At 40.3% G+C, this 20,140-nt stretch overlaps 1 protein-coding gene across 2 annotated transcripts in view; it reads right to left on the bottom strand.

The window, feature by feature from the left end:
- ZFAND3 (zinc finger AN1-type containing 3) overlaps nucleotides 1-20,140 on the bottom strand; it is a 311,146-nt gene that overhangs the window by 39,462 nt on the left and 251,544 nt on the right. Inside the window, exon 4 of one of the 2 annotated variants that reach the window (XM_043450580.1) lies at nucleotides 14,693-14,758. The exons of the other annotated variant lie outside the window; for it this stretch is intronic. Coding sequence (XP_043306515.1) covers nucleotides 14,693-14,758 — 66 coding nt within the window. The remainder of the gene's footprint in view (nucleotides 1-14,692; nucleotides 14,759-20,140) is intronic. 2 annotated transcript variants of the gene reach the window in all.

Here is a 20,140-nt window from a genome sequence, read left to right as displayed (position 1 = left end):
ATCTTAAAGATTGTCTCATGTATTCTTCCTTTATCCCTTGCTAAAGTAACAGAAAAATCAACAATGTGAGTGAAGGGCCCTGTTTCCCTGCTTATATATGTATACATTTTTTATGTTTTGAAAGGGTAGTTAGATGTGGGAAATGCATAGCTTGTAACTAATTCCCCTGTCCACTGAGTTAATAGAGATGTGGTTTATTTAAAATTCTGAGTTGTGGTCCTGCTATCTGGGAATGGTTTCTGAAACTCTGTGGGTGGATGCTGGTAATGAAACAGAGAATTCAGAACGGCAGGGAGCATAAGGCCAAACAAGCTTTTACGGCAGAGTGTGTGTATGCACTAAAAATAATTATACACGTGTAGTGGGAGGCTGGTTAACTGAGCCCACAGAGGCATTTGGCTATTCAAATAACTAATCACAATATGAAGTCCCTCATGACAAGAATGCTTCCAAGGTTAAACTGTCTGATTTTAATCATAAAGTAGTAAATTTATTGGCTCAAGTTCTCTCATGTTGGTTGGGATGCAACAGCTAGTCTTTTTTATCAAAATTTTATAACCATGAGAAAAGTATCAACCCTCTGTGGCTCCTAAACAGTGATTTGCCTCAGAAAGAAGTTCTCAATTATAAAAATTCAGAAAAGAGCTCAGAAAATAAGAGTACTTATTGTTTCTTGTGGAAAGCAAACCTGTCAAATTTCTGTAAGAATTACTTTACACTAATACATACAGTAAATTTTACTTTTAACACAAAGCCTAGAAACAAAAGAAAACAGAAAAAAGTTTGATTTCCCCATTCTGATGCCCAGTTTCTTAAGGAAAGGGTTTTCTTGGTGTCCTGTCACTCACAGCCCTCAGACTTAGTGAAACAAGGCTGCTAACTGCCCCTGACTCCGCCGACCTTCACTTGTCCCTTTCCAGGTCTGCACTCTCCAGTCAGACTGGGCTCGGATTGTCACTTCCAGTTTCTTAGTCCGCCTCTTTGTCCAGCAGACGTTGTGAGTTATGTGAGTTCTTTCTCACTTTCCTCTACACTGCCTCAAACTCCTCTTTACCCTTTCATCGGACCGTCAGGTACCTCTGTCCACATCTCTTTTACCTATCGAGCATTTACCAGGCACTACACACTTCAGATTATTTCACTTCCCTCATAACAACTCCACGGCTGGGTCTGTTACTTTACAGGAGAGAAAATCAAGGCTCACAGAGAGGCCCAATCATTCTTCCAGTTCTATGGTTGGTAACAGGGGGCACTCAAATGTGAACCCAGGAAGCCTGCCCACTTTCTCAACCTCCAACACATCTACCTCCCTTCTCTTTAGGATTAGGGGTTTTACCTTGGGTACAATCCTATCCCCTTGATTTCCAAAGAGCCACAATGTTCTACTGAGGCTACCCTTTCCTTCCGTTCTTCCACCAATAGTTAAATCAAAAAGCATAATCCTCAGCTTGTCCCAGTAATTTTAGTTTAAGAGGATTAAACACATTTTCCTCTGATCCCTCCCCCCAGATCCAATTGAAATAAAAACACAAAGATGACAAGAATGAACCCACTGTAATAAATAGAACTGTGTGTGTTTTAACATAATCAGCAAGAGATTTTAAACAAACTTCTAGACGTCGATGGGGTGGGAGCAGATGAAGGCTGAAACCTCGTCACTGCAGAGGTGGTAGCCACTGTGTGCACAGGAGTCTAAGAGAAGCAAACTGCGAGGCAGCGCAGAAGGCGGGGTGCACGGCAGGTGTGCTGGTAACACTGCCGCGCTGACTCGGGGAACAGGCCAGGCCAGGTCACCTGGCGACAGGCTGGACAGCGCTAATCGAGGGAAACGGAACAGCCTGTCCGGGCAAAGCTGTCTCCACGGTTCCTCACAACCCAGTCCTCCTCCTCCATGAGTCTCTCGTCTCCTCACAACAAATCCTGCCCATTAACACCTCACCCCCACTCCATTCCACAGAGCCCCAGTAAAAATGCCCATGCAAGAGAGAGGCATGGCAGAAACCTTTCCCACTCATCTAGGCCTTTTATCTTAAAAAGCTGACAGAAAACTAGGCTTCGTCATGCAAATGAGGAGAACCTGAAGCATGAAGTAAAAGACTAAGAGAGACAGGAAAACTGGCATCAAGGTGATCACAGAACTCACAAGCAGAAGAGCACAATTATACACTAATTGTGCTAAGCACTAATTATACACTCTATACTACGGTGTCCCCAAAGAGACGGGAACACTGGGCTGGGGAATATCAGATGCTCCAGGAGGGACGACGTCAGTCTTTAGATCTTAGGGTCTAGCAAGTATCCAGCATCTTGAACTGGAGAAGGAAAAGGATGACACTAGATACTACAAATTCCAGAACACCAAGGATGAAAAGATGATCCTAAAGAGTTCCAGAGGTTGAAAAATCCTACATATACTACTTAGTATCAGTATCATCTGACTTCTCAGCAATAACATGAAATGCTAGAAGTCAAGGGAGCAATAATTCTCATCCAAGAGTTCTACACCTAGTCAAACTTCCCATCAAGATGGAGGCAAAAAGAGACATTTTCAGATATGCAAGAATTCCAACACTCTCTTAGGAACTTACTTGGGGGGTTGTATTCCAAAAACAAGGGAAGAAAAGAAAGAACAGTAAAGGGAAACTGAGGCTTAAAGGACAGCTAGTCTAGCTGAGGCAGGAAGACAGTGGGCTCCAGAAGGGAGGTTTCAGGTGAAAGGTATAAATACAGGTTGCAAAAAGAGAAAGGAAAGTATAAGCACCAAGAAGAAAAACTATATCTAAAAAATTACAATCCAAATATAAAGCAAACTAAAATGTAGCATGACTTTTGAGCAACTGATGAAATACAACAAACACCACCACCACCACCTGATTTGGCTTGGATGTAAGATCAATCTTCTTAAAGGCCCAGGCACTGTGACATTAGACTCACAGAAAACACAAATCTATTCCTAGCACATAACCTGGTCTCCTAGGAGGGAACAACATTTGCAGAGTCATAATAATGGAAATGTCACTTACTGGCTTTCAATTTTTAGAAACACGCTGTGGACACAACATGGAAGACCTGCTGTGGTTACAGGCTGAAAGTAAATAGTTAACAACTGTGACAATATAAAAAATACATGTGTAGCTGACAGGAGGTATGATAAGGAAGTACCTCTAATCAGAGGTACTAATACATCCTCATTAAGAGATGATGCCGAAAACTAATGGATCAAGAAAGAAAAGGATGAAAACAAAGAATACAAATTCCAAATGCTGGGATGAAGAATAGTTGAGCTAAATCTTTGTGTTTCATACTACCTGACACCTCAGAAAGCAGGGATATAAACATTTTCTTCTTTCTTCTACAGTTAATAAAAAAAAAAAAAAAAGACTGAAAGTACTAAAATAGAAACTGTCAACAGAGAGATGCTGCTCTGCCCCTAGATTATCTTTCTCTTATAAATTATTCTGGTTATGATGTGTTACCATGTGTTACTTTCATAAAAATGAAAACATAATTAAAAATAAAAAAATAAATGAGAACCACTTAGGCTCTTTTCTTCTGGGTTAATTATAATAGCCAGAGACAGTCTCATTTTGGTGGTAGTGGTGTAGTCAGTAAATCATGTCTGCCTCTCTGTGACCCCATGGACTGTAGCCTGCCAGGCTCCTCTGTCCATGAGATTTCCCAGGCAAGAATACTAGAATGAGCTGCCACTTCCTCCTCCAGAGGATCTTCCTGAACCAGGTATTGAAACCCTTGTCTCTGATGTCTCCTGCACTGACATGTGGATTCTTTATCGCTGAGCCACCAGGAAAGCCCACTATAAATTTAAACTATTTAGGGGCAGTTTGGATTAGCTACTACTTGGAAATACTATTCTCCCCCTAAGTCCACAGTTCTCTCAGTTCTCTGCTGCTACTGATAGCTGTATTATTTATTCAGAAAATGATGACCTTCAAGGATGAACTCCCTAATTCATCTTGTCTCAGCTGTCTATATATTAAAGAAAACCTATTTATCTAGATCTCTTTTCTTATCTATAGGAGGGAACTAATGCTTCTGGGTTTCTGCCTCTAAAGAATACCGCTTGTGTTTCTTTTCTTGAAAGTTAAAGTCCTCAGTCGTGTCTGACTGCGACCCCATGAACTGCAGCCCACCAGGCTCCTCTGTCCATGGGATTCTCCAGGCAAAAATACCGGCTGCTGCTGCCAAGTCGCTTCAGTCATGTCCGACTCTGTGTGACCCCATAGATGGCAGCCCATCAGGCTTCCCCATCCCTGGGATTCTCCAGGCAAGAACACTGGAGTGGGTTGCCATTTCTTTCTCCAATGCGTGAAAGTGAAAAGTGAAAGTGAAGTCTCTCAGTCGTGTCCAACTCTTAGAGACCCCATGAACTGCAGCCCTCCAGGCTCCTCTGTCCATGGGATTTTCCAGGCAAGAATACTGGAGTGGGTTGCCACTGGCTTCTCCAGGGGATCTTCCCGACCCAGGGATCAAACTTGGGTCTCACACATCACAGGCAGGTTCTTTACTGTCTGAGCTGCCCCTCCTCTAATATTTTCCATTTCTTTCTCTTCCTCATATACTTTTCCTTTGTATCTTAACAAGGGCAAACTGTTTCCCTATCTTAACGACCCCTGCACCAAGAAATGCTCGATCCTGTGTCTCCCACCAAGCACCACTATTTTACTGGTTTTATTTTAATGGCTCAACTAGCTCCTTAACTGAACGACTTGTCTGCTGCTTTTATTTCCTTGTTATCAGAAGTCCCTTTAATGACCTGCCCACCGGGCTCTGGTTTCCTACCATAGGACACTAACTTCTTTCAGGTTTTCCAACCATCTGCTAGCCACAGGCAACAGCTTTTCTTGGTCCTCATACACCCTGGCCCCTCTTCTTGGGCAGCTTTCATGACGCTGCATCAAAGTTTCTCCCTTCTTTAGCTTTCCTAACTGACCGGCTCCTCTTCTCTTTCCCAGCTCCCTAAGTACAACCCTCAGCCCCCCTGTTCTTCTGGATACACTGCCTCACCCACTTGCATACCTTTCATCACTGCCTCAAGATCGATGAGTTCCACACTAGGTCTATATTTAATAACTTTCTACAAGGACTATCTACAATAACCTATATTTTAGCTTATCAAGAACTGAAAATAGTTACAACTAGTTTTTCTCTGCCACCGGTGACATTGTTCTTCCTTCAATTCCCTGAGTATATAACTCTGCATGCTTTCTTCAGCCAACTCTAATCAACCATTGCATCCTGTTTTTGTTATTTTAAAACATTTTTCTCAGCGTTATCTTTATTCCTCCATTCTGCTGGCCACTACCCACACACAGAGCACTCTGAATGAATGGTTCTTTGGTAAGTCAAATATTAATTTGCAAAAGAAAAAAAAAACTTATCCACACAACTCAGACATTTTGCATACTGAAGGAGACTCTGTAACATTGAGATGATCACATTATCAGGCTTCTTTAAAATAACTTAAGGCATCAAAGAACTCCATAGGAAAACTACAATTTCTCTAACAGCAGGAAGCCTCCTGACAGGTTAGTTTTGCAGGTACTGCATAAAGAGGTGTACTCACTTAAAGACACAAGTGGCAAACAACTGAACCCCAGAATGCTCATCAAGTCTTGGACCAAATGGTAAAGCCTTTTCAAAGCATTGCTCTGCGGCTCTGTGAAGATTTCTGCTATTTCAAAGGTCTAATCACTGTGGTCGAGTGAAGTTGAGTGATCCAACTTGAACAGTTATATCTCAATTTTCCCAAGTATTAGGTGCTTATCCGCTACTCAAAAGCATCGCCAGGTCGTATTTGCAGTTTTCTGTTCACTAGAAAACACAGTCCCCATTGCTAGACTTTCTCTCCACATTCCAGTGGGCCTTTACTCACTCGTACTGACTCTGAGGCGCTAAATTCTAAGCATAAAAAAAACACATTTGTATTATATTTGTTCTTAATGATTAGCATAATTTATCCTCCCTGCACTCACTTTTAAAAATAAACATTACTTATATTTCTTGCTCTCTCAAGCTGGAATACGTTCTATTTATGTTTCTGCACTTAGTCTGTCTCTTTACGGTACAAGCTCCCAGGGGCAAGATGAATGCTTATCACTTCCTTTGCATGTTCCTACAGCATCTACTACAGGACTGTCACAGCAGTCCTTTAATAAAGTATTAGACTGGCTGATTGACTACAGGGTCTCTGCCTGTCCTATATCCCACGTAAGCAGCCACTTCTGAAGGTGTGATCTATAACCACGACAGCAGGTAATACAATAAGATCACGGCTTTAATCGGCCATGATTATGAAATATTTCTGAAACTCCTCACAATGGGGGTGCCTCAGAAGCAGTCACAGGTATGAGGAATAAGTGCCAGCCCACCTGCTGGCAGCAGAGGCAATGTGACTGCCTCTTCAGATAGATGAGCAAGCAGGAAAACGGATAACACAACTTGTCTGGGAAGCAAGCAGCACGATGAGGCAGTAAAAACCCATCAGCATACATCATCCTATCAGGGCCTGGTGTCATTCCCAGCCTCTATTAGCTCTCGCTGCATCAGCGCAAGTCCCAGACACTTTATCCTGTTTATAATTGCTGATGAGCAGTAATAAGGGCTCCATGCCTCAGCTCTGTCCGTTCCACTTCGGCACCCACCTATTAGGTAATAACTTTTATTTACAGCCTTGCTTGATGCGCTGTTCTATTAGTATAGCCAGGAACTGAGGAGGGCAAAAAAAAAAAAAAAAAGTCTCCTTAATGGGCAGCATCAGTGCGAGGCTCAGATGATTTATAGTGCAGCTTTGCGGTGGTTCTCGCCCACTCCTGGGAAGATGCCTCAGGAAAGCTGCGTTCCCAACACGCTGTCCTCTAGCAGGCACACATGTGCTATGGAGCAGAATCTCCTCGCCTGAAAGTCCAGTTTCAGAGCAGGAGAGGGGTGTTAAATTCCCCTGGTATCCTTTACAAATACTGTTGGCTCAGGCATTTTGCCCCAGTGGAGCAATAGAACAGCTAATTAATGGAAGTTCAGGGCTTTTCTCCTTGGTAAGAGTGCAAGCTGTGAAAAAATAAATGACCATAACGGCAAGAAAGAAAAAACAAAAACAAAAAACAGCTGTAACTGCATTCATGGATCCAAGCAACCTGAATTCACACAAATCATGCAGACCACAAGCAGCTCAGCACCAAAGTCTAGGACGGACGGACAGACAGACAGACAGACAGACACACACACACACACACACACACACACACACAAGCAACAAACTTCATCACAATTCCCTTTTCTCTTTATATTGGAGTACATTTTTATCCTTCAGGTGCAAAAATTCCTCTTGACAAGATTGGCACGCTGGCTTGATATTCACTTATATCAGTCTTTTCTCAGAGGGGGAGCCACTGCTTCTCACAAGTAAAACCTAAACAAGGCCTCTGAAACAAGCCTCTGATTTCAAGTTCAGCAAACTTAAACACACCTGTCTAACTGGTCTGTAACACAAACACAGCAACTGGTAGCAATGGAGCCTAACTCTCATTCGGGGCACAAGTGAAAACCAGTAAGCTTCCCTTAAATTTTTCTGAACTCTATACATTGTGTGAGGTGCTTTTAAACTTACCTGAGTTTATTTACAGACTGAGTATCCAAACATCTCATTATAATGAGCCTTACTACCTGAATTCTGTTCTTTAATATGTGCAACAAATCAAGCAGATTAAATTTTACCCCCCACTCCCCCAAAAAATCCCCAGAAGGAAAAGCGTTTAGCAGATATTGCCCTTTCCAGTTATCCACTCAATGGCCAAAACCACTGTCAGTAAACAGTCACTGTGGACGCCATAATAACCTGTGGCTTTTTTTTCTATGATAAAACATAGCAAGATGGTACCTTTCAGATTATAGAAATTTTTGCAATCTTGCCAAATATTTGGTATTCATTTTGTCCCCCACCCCAGGAGTCAAATGAATTCCTTCAGGACTCTATGATAATGCATGCACAAGGTAAAACATTTTTTTAATACTTTTTCCCTTGCCATGACAGATTTACTGTTTTGATCTTTCTTCAATGGTTACATTAAATGCTAATAAAAAATGAAAGGTTTATATCTTCCCTAATATTCTCCTGATGGGAACTTGCATATTACATAAGTAGGTCAAATTTCTAATTTTCCATCTCAAATGCTGATACTGCAGACCTGAGGGGAAAAGCTATACCTGAAGGACCAAAAAAAAGAAAGAAAGAATGAAAAAAGAACTGAATTACACAGTTGAACTCACACTCAAAAGCTACCTTCCCTCCTTTAAAGCTTCGAGAAGTCCTTCCAAGAAGAGTTACCTACAGTGTGTGACAATGACCAATACAGTTTGTAGTCACTGACTCAACTCTCCGGGATTAAATGCGCTGGCTGAACTGTTTCCATGAATATTGACTCTACTAGGAGATAAAGCGCACAACCGTAGGTATTTCTAAGATTTATAGGGCTACATCTGATTTAACACTACCACCCTTTAGCTTCTGGATCAACCTGAAAGATCTCATATAAACCTCTTGGTAATATAAGGACAATGAAACATTTCCCTTTAACTGGCATCTGAACACTGAAGTAGAAAGCGCTTAGCACATCAATCTTAACACCCAGGTGAAAAGGAGTTTCTACTCTTGTCTTTGTAATAACAAAAAATAATATCACGAGCAGGATGCCTGAGAGAAGTGAGTCAAGAAAAGGTTTCTGTGGAAAAAAGGAAACAATGAACAATAGTATGCTATCTAGTTCACGTCGCTGCTCATCACACTGAACAAGGTGACCCAAAAGGATAAACATGCTTGAAAAGAAAGGAGAAGAGAAAAGAGAAGAGAAAGAAGAGATGAGATCAGGCAAGGGACAGACAGTTAAGATGAATTAGCACGTCTCTTACAGAGTGTAAAGATGATACTTTCTGGGAACACTCCCCTTGATGTTTAATGGGACAGTTTCTAGTTCCATCTGCTTTCATCTCAGGCAATAATACAGCTCCCTTATGGTCCCACAAATGGTTATTTTACTTGCTATTCTACTAATTATAATCACATTTTTAATATACGCACAGCATTTTAAAATTAAACCATCATTTTTTAAGTCTATCTGAAAGAATATTATTTACTCAACACACTTGCTGGAAGAAGAGAAAAATGAATATAGATACAGTGGAGAAAAGTCTGTTGACAGTACCACCTAGTCTGTAAACTTGTCTATTAACTTTTTTCTAATTTTAACCTCAGAAATAAAAGGAAATGAAATGAAAATGAAAAAAGTGGTAAACTAGGGAAGGAGCCATTTCCCTTTTTTTTAATGTGTTACAAAGTCAACCTTTACAAACTCAATCTAGAGCCTAGAGGTAGAGTGGTTAGTGCCCCACCTGGAAGGAGCGGGGTTCTTGGGTCAGTCACAGTTATGGATCCTGCTGAGGAGAGACTAAATTCTCTCAAGAAATTTAAGACAAGGCATGGCTCCAGCTGCCTATTACAGCTTACACTTTAAGGTTAATCAACAGTGAGCACTGATAAATAAAATATGAAATAACATTTCTTTTGCTCTAACTCTGCAAATTAAGTCTTAGTTAAAAAAAAAAGTTACACAACATGTCTTTAAACAAGAGATCGTAAGAAAAGGCAACAAACCTCCCTCCTTCCCCACATGCATGCATGCTCAGTGGCTCAGCAGTGTCTGACTCTTCTGCGACCCCGTGGACTGCAGCCCACCAGGCTCCTCTGTCCATGGAATTTTCCAGGCAAGAATACTGGAGTGGGTCACCATTTCCTCTTCCAGAGGACCTTCCCAACCCAGGGATAAAACCCGTGTCTCCTGCGCTGGCCGGTGGATTCTTTACTACTGATCCACCTGGGAAGCCCTCCTTCCGCACAAGAAACTTTAAACACAAAAATATGACCTCATGAAGATACTCATCTAAATATCCAAATACAGTCCCCAAGAAGTTGACTCAAGGAGATGACTACAGCTCAGATTACAAGTTTTGGTTTAAGGTATAACTTGACAGAAAATATAAGGACAAAAGGGACACTTCAGGTTGTGTGTTGCTAAGAAAAGCACACTCTTTCCTTCACAATATACTTGTTCTTGGCAGGAATGTTGTGAGAATTAACAAGGGAACATGTGCAAAACATTTTGAGCTCTTAAAAGAAATGTAAGCTCTCTCTAGTAATCTGAAGGTGTGATTGACTGTAACTCTCACATTCTAACCAAAAGCAACCTGGGACTTGGCAACACTTTTCAACTTTGCTGACTGCAGACATCCCAGAGTGCTTACAAAGTCACACACAGCTTCATTAATTTTTCTCTCTTAAGTACCAAAACTATCGTAGGTCACTATTCTTTTCCACTTAAAGATTACTGAGTTTAACTGTCAATTGCAGTATGTGACTAAAGCCAGCATCTAAAGAAAAGCCCTTCCCATCAAGTTCACAAACACGAACTGAACTTTCACTTGCCACGACTGCTGCCTTCTGCAATCTGCTTCTCAGACTCAGTTACCAGAGAACAATTTCTTAAAGGGCCAACTAACCTCTCACACTTGATGGCTATAAACCCACCGCTCTGCACTGCTGTCCACCCCTCTAAATTGCAATACCCTCTGATCAAACAACAGTCACCTGAGATAAACTTATCAACCACTCACACTACATTCAGGCCTTGACTTAATAATGAGTGTAATGCTAATATTTAGACTTAATTTTTGAAGTACTAAAAAGAAAATGATCTGTGTACTGAAGAAGTCACAAACCTTTTTAAAGTGCACACTACCATCTAAGATAGGGGTTTCCCTAGTGACTCAGCGGTAAAGAATCCTCCTGCAATGCAGGAGACGCAGGTTTGATCCCTGGGTCAGGAAGATCCCCTGGAGAAGGCAATGGCAACCCACTCCAGTATTCTTGCCTGGAGAATCCCACGGACAGAGGAGCCTGGTGGGCTACAGTCCATGGGGCTGCAAAGAGTCCGCCACGACTGCAGTGACTGAGCGCGCATGTACACCATCTAAGATACGTGGCCGTGTATCTTTAGTATATTTGTACGTGGGCTTCCCAGGTGGGCCCAGCGGTAAAGAACCCCTCTGCCAACACAGGAGATGTAAGAAACGTGGGTTCAATCCCTGAGTCGGGAAGATCCCCAGGAGGAGGGCATGGCAACCCACTCCAGCATTCTTGCCTGGAGAATCCCATGGACAGAGGAGCCTGGTGGGCTACAGTCCATGGGGTCACAAAGAGTCAGACATGACTGAAGCGACTAAGCACACATACTTGTATGTATTTGTTGGTTTTAAACTGTACATATGGGCTAATATATAATTATGAAACTAATCTGCAAAACAAATTTTAAAAGGCTGAGATAAAGAGCTTTTATGATTTTCTACCCACATCCCACATACTGTACCTTATTTGCCCTTCTTCAGAGACCACTGACTTAAAGAACTTTATTCTAGGGGACTTCTCTGGTAGTCCGGTAGTTAAGAATCCATGAGTCCACCATGCAATGCAGGAGATGCAGGTTCCATCCCTGGTTAGGGAACTAAAATCCCAAACGCCACAGGGCAACTGAGCCTGCACACCTCAAATAACTTACATATATAAGTTTTATATGTGTGTGTGTGTGTGTGTGTGTGTGTACAAAAAGAACTTTACAGCCAAGGATCCTTTTTCTAGCACACATCATTAATAAGGAGGCTGCTTTAGCGCAAACTTTTATGGATAGCCTGGCTAGGAGGGGATCAGTAACACCTAATTCAGAGGGTTTACCTTATGGCTCCTAAGAACTGACACCACAGTAATTATTTACTATCATCTGTGCCTGAAGCCCTGAGCTCTGCGAGCTGCAGTCACTTGTGCTGGAAGCACCAGAGCAAGTGTCAGAGGCATGGGTCCTCTTCTTGAAGAATCCAGCTATTAACAATACAGGAACATTCCAGCAATGTAACGCTAACAAGTATTGTATTTATAAGAAAATGCTCAGAATCCCCAATATGGTCAACCCGCTGATTCCAAGATAGACAAAAAGATGGAGACAAAGACAGTTGGCCTGTGGTTCTCAAAGCAAAGTATTTAATTTACTTCTGAAAATCAGAAAGCTCTGTCCTCTAGAGTCAGGGCCATTACTTCAGGCTGAGACAGCAGGCCAGCTTGAGGAGCCTGAGGGGGCACAGACCAGCTACTTGAGAAGACGCACAGCGAGATGAACCTGATGACCTTTACGGTCTTCAGTCAGAAATCTCAACTTTCCTTCTGGCTTTTTAGGAGATGACCTGCACATTGCATTAATTTCCTTCCAAGTCAGAAATTCTCCATCTTTTTCTAGTTAACAGGGATGCATTTACCTAAAGAAGACTTGGAAATGTGCAATGGAGAGCTCAGTGGTGTCTCACTTAGCGTTTCATGTAAGGAGATCTAAAAACATGACCTTCAGTTCCTACTGCAACACTGACAGGCAATAAGGAATGTGACCAGTGTAAAGTCAATTAATGATACTGGGTATGGCAGTGCATTCTGGTATTGATACTTCTAACGCCTTTCTGCCTAAAACACCTATTGATTGCTGTCAACACTAGCCACTGTATACTGTGGAGAGTACCCAACACTGGCCACTGTATACGCATAATCTTTAATGGTTAGGACTAAAATACAAGAGCAGCTACCATTACTGAAGATCTACTATGCGAGCTTTACGTGTATCATTTCTTTTCTTTCTTCAACTTATGAGACTTATCACCTCATTTTACAAATGATAAACAAATTTTGAGAGGTTACTTTAAATCACATTTTGAGAGAGCCAGGCCAGGATTTGCAACAAGATCTGCTCTAGAATTCTGTTTTAAAAACTATGTCACTACATGTTATAAGTTCCAAATCTATGTTTCTCTTTCTGCACATTTCATTCAATGATATGTTCTGTACTGTCTGATTAAGAGCATAATTACAATAAAATATGATAAGCAATAATATTTTTGTATTGAAAAGCAGGCTTCAGGATCTAAAGAATGTATTCAAGTCCTAACTCTATTACTTACCAGCAATATTACCCCAGGAAATATATTTAAATTTCTGAGTGCCTGTCTTTGTTAACTGTAAAATAGGAATAACTATCATGTAGAATTGTTATGAAGATTAAATATGCATGCATGTAAAGAATATTGAATGGTGCCTGGTAATGCAGTTAGCTTGCAATAAATGGCATTATTTTTAGATACACAAAATAGTATGACAACAGAAAGGATAAAACAGATCTGCCAAGAAGATGAAAGACACAAGTACACGATATTCGGGAAGGGTTCCTAGTAGTCTCAGTGTCTAAGCTGAGCACGCAGTCTCTTTCCTAAATACTCAGGAAGACCAAATAGACTCGAGACTCATTCCTTGATACGAACTTGAACACCCTGGTAGTGCTAACAGTAAGCCCTGTCCTGAGGGCAAGACTGGAAGGAAAAAACAAAGACCAAAGTACACTGTGTGTGTAACACTGGGCCTGAAATCAAAGGGCTCTGCGTGTTTTTCGGGCTCTGGCTGGGGTCGGTATGAAGATGGTGCTCAACTGCCCACTGGTCAAAGCACGACAGTCGCTCTCACCCCAGGGCACGGTTCTATTCTGTCTCAATCAGAAACTACCCAGCGGAGCCTGGGGACTGGACACAGGAGGGATGGAGCAGGTCAGGACTATCTCACGCAGCCCTCCAGCAAACTGGTCATTGGGAACAAGAGAATAAAATTAAGTTCTTCAGCATGCAATGCCTAGACTGAATGCCTCTGAAACCAAGCACAGACAGGCCTGCTTGAGGTTTAAACATCAAAACCATGAGCATTTAAAGGGGCTGGGGTTTCAGGGTAAGTCTGTACACAGAGATGGTTTGTGCTATTTCCACCAGAGAGTTAAAAGGACTTTTTAAGTTATGAAAAATACTCTGACTTCGACCTTTAGAGAAACAATATGATTATTTTGACTCTTTCAAATATAATCCTTAAGATACTTTAAATAGCAAGCAACATTACTTAAAAAGGCAAATACTGTCAAAAATAAATTAAGCTACAGGGTAAGGGAGCAACAGGCCTTTTGAGCACTCTTTAGAGAGCTACAAGATTCATGACTTCATGCTTAATAAAAATGTCACAGATGCACAAAGTTCTCTGGGATACTCCATGTATCTGAAAAGAATGATTTCAGTACACACCATGGCTTTAACATGAATGAAAGGAAATAATTTTCTAAAACTAGTACGATACTACACTAGTCAGTTAAGCTGATTACCTGTACTTCATTTACCCTTCAGTCACATTATTTAAGTAATGTTTTTTTCAGTAGGCCCACGACCTACACAAATTAGCCACAAGCTATACTAAGCACTGATTTGCATTTTCTGTATGGTTTAGATCTTAATAACATCCTTCAGACGTTAGGAAGTAGATACATTTTGATGTCCACCTTCTTGGTTCTAGCTGCCAGCATTAACTCAGCCAATTTGACCTCCAAGAGCACCACTTTGACCTCGGCTCACACTCCACTCCCAATACTAAGCACATAATACATCACTTCACAAATGATGGAAGAAATCAGAGAGTACCCTGGCAAGGACACCACATTATAACCAGCAGCTAATGCCTGTGAATAATTCCAGTAAGAACGAATCCAGGTAAGAATGATGTACGTACCTGTACCACAGGATCTTTTGGTTGGTGTGATTAACGAGACATGAGCTGTATCTGTGCATGGCCCACCTAGAAACAGAAAGGCAGGCACAAGAGTCAGTTCACATCCTCTGCACACCCAGAGGGGCTGTCTTGGATAAGGAGAAACCTAAAATGGAAGGGACCAGCATGTAAACATGCACAAAGAGGAGCAGCAGACAAAGACGAAGATGGTGATGGTGGCGGTGGGTTAACTTTTAGTTCAGCAATTCAGTCTAAAGGTCCACATTCTTTCTATATTGTAACATCCTTTACATTAAAAAAAAAAAAACCACCTAATCTCACATAACGTTAAGATATTAAAGAACAAAATTTTAACTAGAATTCTGATCTGGCTAAGAGTAAATTACCCATAAGTTCAGGGAGATGAATTTTCCACAGAGCAATAAGCAGGAGTCTCCTTCTTAGGTTTATCTCAGTGGTCACCCCACCTTTGAATTTACTGCAAAACTGGCCTTATTTAAAGTAGGCGAGGAACCTCCCTAAAGAACTACTTATCAGAAGAAATAAGGATCATTTTAATATTTAAAGACAGCACTGCTAACCAAGAAAGAATATCTAGTTTACTTATAAAAATATGACACAAAGAGGGCCTTCATGGAATTTTGTGGCCCAGGGAGCTGATGGATAGGTATAATTCAACAGTATGAGAGACACAGTCAATCAGTGGGTGAAGACTTGAAACGCAATCATTTCATTCTATAGAATCAGGACCACAAACAAATTCTTAAGCTGATATTGATATATACTCCAATACTCTACCTTCTAAAATAGGAAGTTACCTTATAAACTTGAAGACTAGAGGTTTTTACATGCACTGGGAGGGGCAACAGTGATGATCATTAAGGAATGGGACACACAAGCAAATGTTACATAGATAATCTGAAGTCTCTCCAGGTGACTAGAATGAAGGAAAACATGATTATTTCACATAACTGTTTATCACCTATGGGGCTTCCCTGCTGGCGCAGCGGTAAAGAATCCAACTGCCAACACAGGAGACGTGGGTTCAACCCCTGGGTCAGGAAGATCTCCTGGAGAAGGAAATAGCAACCCACTCCAGTATTCTTGCCTGGAAAATTCCATGGACAGAGGAGCCTGGCAGGCTACAGTCCTTGGGGTCGCAAAGAATCGGACATGACTTAGCGACTAAACAACAACAATATGTCATCTATGACCAGACTTCCTATCACTGAAGTTACTCATCAAAAAAGAAGGAAATGAAAGAGCTCAGAGTTTGTGCCACCAAGATCCATGGATTTAGGATCCTAGATATCCCACCAAAGAAGTTCATCATTAGTCTACTCTTTCCTATACCAAGGCCCAAAACAGCAGCAAATCTTAGTGAGTGTAAGGAGACACAGAGAGAAAACAGTAAAAGGTGGAAAAATCCAAAAAAAAAAAAAAGGTGGAAAAATCAAGTAAGCATATTGTTAATATCAAAGAGCACCTAGCAAATACCTTGATGTGCCCCTACAGGTTAGTCTCATGCTCAAGGGCTTATAATCTTGTGATAAAGACAAAATTTGTGCACTTATACAAAGAATAATACATGACAGCAATAAAGAGCTAGATGCAAAATGATCAAGTGCCAAAGAATACGGAACAAGTAATAAATGCTAAATGTAATCAGGAAGAAGGATTATTCATCATTGGCCAGCATTACCTGGAAATACTTCTCAAGGATTTGAAAATGAGGCAAGAATAAATTAAAAGTTACAAAGACCAAAAGAAGAGGGCAAGAAAAACTGAGAAGTTTTCTACAAATATCACATTCAGCAGAGAAAGCTTAACATACTAAAATCCCAGAGGTCCAAATGAGCACTAGTGATACGAAAATAAACAACACGGAGAGACAGTGATTGCAAGGAAAACTAATTCAGACCCCACATCCTCAAAACCCATTGGGCTCTGTAGCTCCATAAAATGTTACAGCTTCTGTTCTCAGGTGTGATTTTTTTTTTTTTTTGCTTTTGTTCTTTTGTTAAATGAGTAATTGTTATTTCAGGAAAAAAAAGCAGTTAAACCCTACAACTACTCTTTAGTTAGTAACCCCAAATAAGTGATCCTTAGGTTTTTTCTAACAAAAATATGCGGATAGTAAAACTGCTCATAAACCACAGAGTTAATGAGATCATCTATACAAAAAGACTTCACAAACTATAAAGTTTTATGTTATGTATCTTCACTGTTTCTGCCATGAGGTTTTATGAACCCAAGGGTCAAGACTCACTTTGTCATTTACTCTTGGGTCATGACTGTATTGGAGAAGGAAATAGTAACCCACTCCGGTATTCTTGCCTGGGGAATCCCATGGACAGAGGAGCCTAGTGGGCTACAGTCCATGGGGTCGCGAAGAGTCAGACACGACTGAAGCGACTAAGCAGCGTGACTGTATGGACAAACGGCACTTAATAGTGTTCAGTAAGTGACCACTGCAAGCCACTTGATCGAATCAGGAGTGAAGTGTACATTTTTTTAAAACTTTTTTTTTTATTGAGGTTTAACATAAAGAGAATGAAACACTAGAATGAAGTGTACAAATCTTAAGTATATACCTTAAATGGTTTTAAACACATATACACTGTGTAACCACCACCAAATAAAAATATAGAAACATTTCTGGAATCCAGAAAGATCAAGGGTACATTTTAAAAATACAGATTTCCAGATCTTGACTCTGGAAATTTCGATGCAATAGGCTGGGGTGAGCACTGGAAAGAGACTAATGTACATTTTTAAACCAGCTGAGCACAATGTACATATTAACAGCCCAGTTAGTTCCAATCTCTGGTAACACTAACTCCCAGCTTGATATATGGCCAAAATCATTGAGTTCATACAATACTGCGAGCCACACAAAACACAAGGGTCAATAACAGCTTAACTAGCAGAATATTTGTTTAAAAGGATATAAAATAATTCATTGACTAAAACTGTAAGAACAGAGAGAAACTAGTTTAATCAAAATCCCTGAAGAAATGTGGCTGGGACTCATGAATTAACTCTCCCATGTTTACAAATGCAATCTTTACCTCATCTGCAGGTTGAAGGTTTATCCTGCTGAAAATTTCTAATGAATGAATTTCTGTAGGTTTTGGCAAATATGCAAATAACTTTAAGGCTACCTAGCATATCTCAACATGTATCATCATGAAAGTGTTCTCCAGAGAGCTTGTTAAACTAACAACCCAATCCAATGTATTCACTACATTACAGTAAAGCACAAATAGAACCATAGCCGAGTCAAAACAAATTGACAGCAAGAGTAACAGGCAGTGATAATATATCCCAGCTTTGATAATTGGACAATATTATAAACACAGAGCTTGGAATTAAGTTTGGTCTGGCAGACTATAACCTATGAAACTCTTTAAAATCCAGAACAGATGCATATGAGCAATGCACATATATTCTATACTAATTGTGCTGTCATATAAAATTCCTATACTCTCAAATAAAAGGAGTAACCGCAGGAGGTTACAATATCCACTCTTACACAATTAATTTCAAGTCAATACTGTTACATTGAATTCAGGAAATTAAGGGCCACCCAAAGGGACCCTTTCCAGGTTTTGGTCCACAACAATAAAAATATAGCATTAGTCTCATTGGGTATGGCAAACAAAATAATTTTGAGAGTTGATAGTAAGGGTCAAACTCAGGGCATCTGTTCCATAAGGGAATGGAGCTGGCTAATGTCTGCAAGGGGGGCTGGCATATGATCTCATAAATCATTATAAATTGTGCTATTATTTTTGGCCTCTTCCTTCCAAGCAGCAGGATGGGCAGAGCTAATACTTGAAGAGCAAAATGAAGAAACCTTTTCAGGCCTGGGATCTACAGGTAAATGTAGAGATGCTGTGTCTGTCGGGATCAAGAGTGGAAGGTTGGGAAAATAAATGCATTTCTAAGCAAAGGACAATTCACACCATACCCTCTATCTTGTATTAATAGCAAGTGAGTTTGGAACAATGAGTTTGGGGTTGTTAAAGATTAAAAATAAAATCACAGTTAAGGTTCCTTGCTTAATATGACACTCACTGAGAATTTTGAACCAGACAATATCAAGATTAAATCACCTGAACTTTTGCCAATCACCATGAGTGTTTTCTGTTTTCTTTTGCTAAAGCAAAATTAAATATGTGAACTTTTTCAAGTTTCTTCATTATCTGAAGATACTTAATACTATCATTTTTCACTTGATATTATATTCAGAACTTTTTCCTAAGTTTCCACAATTCAGAGTCTGGAATTTGCATGTAAATAATGTCTGTGGTAGCTTGTGGCTTGTGACTTAAGTCTGAATACTCTATCTTGTCTTCTAGGGATGCTTCTATTCTTGTATCAAAGGTGTCATACATAATGCAGCACCATGGATCGCATTTGCAATTCCACATGAGAGCTATGAAATGAAATTCTCCAACTGTATTCCCAACAACCAGAAATCTTTATAGCCTATGCAATAGGGCAGTGGATATTTTTCAGGAGACTGTACTGATTCCAGCGGTGTAAAGTAAAAGACGGGTCAAATCTGCATATTAACTTCACTTGTAACCTGCAAAACCAGAAGGACTAAATAAAGGTATCCTGTCAACTATCAACTTTCACATTTCAAGTAGAAGTGGCAGGAATCTTATATTTTCTTTTCCAGCCTCCTGCAGACATACTGAACATGTCAAAAAACACTGGGCTTCCAATGTAGCAGTCAATCCAACTGACTGAATGGAGACTGTGACTCCGGAAAAAGTCCAGAACACAAGCTGCATTTATGCCGGCCCATCATCTCAGGCACTCAAAAATCCAAGGCTGAGAAAATACAGAAAAACAGTGCTTCTCCTTAACCTTGAACAGAGATCAACAATTTTCAAGAAAGGTCTTATTAAAACAGCTGTGATGAGTGGTTATTTTTGGCTCCTGATTCCACTAGTCCTCACTAGCTGCACTTATACCACATGCTAAACCACATCAATTAGGAAAAATGGTCTGTCAAGGAGTCAGTCAGCTAAAAATTGCCAGAAGCTCTATAATCAAATATTCTACTATCAGCTCTTTCATGGTAACTGCAAAACATTAAAACACAAAAATAGCCATTCTTTTTGTAGATTTATAACACTTCAATATTCTTGCTTAATTAACATGACATTTACATAACAGTATCTAATTAATTTCTAACTAAAGGCAGTGTGGGCTAATTAGAAATGCATCATCCTTTTTTTAACCAGCTTGTCAATTCCATTCTGTCATAATCTGGACATTGTTTACCTTTGCAACATCTCACTTTCCCAGGCTTGCTATTCAAAAGGTGATTTCAGACAACAGAATTCAAGAGCTATAATTCTCTCCCCACTCTAGAGATTCATATCTTATGGAGTGTTTTCTGATGAGCCACTTAAAAAAAAAAAAAATCTA

The sequence above is a fragment of the Cervus canadensis genome, chromosome 28 (assembly GCF_019320065.1).
Source record: "Cervus canadensis isolate Bull #8, Minnesota chromosome 28, ASM1932006v1, whole genome shotgun sequence".
NCBI classification, from domain to species: domain Eukaryota; kingdom Metazoa; phylum Chordata; class Mammalia; order Artiodactyla; family Cervidae; genus Cervus; species Cervus canadensis.
This window is presented reverse-complemented; position numbering and strand designations above follow the sequence as displayed.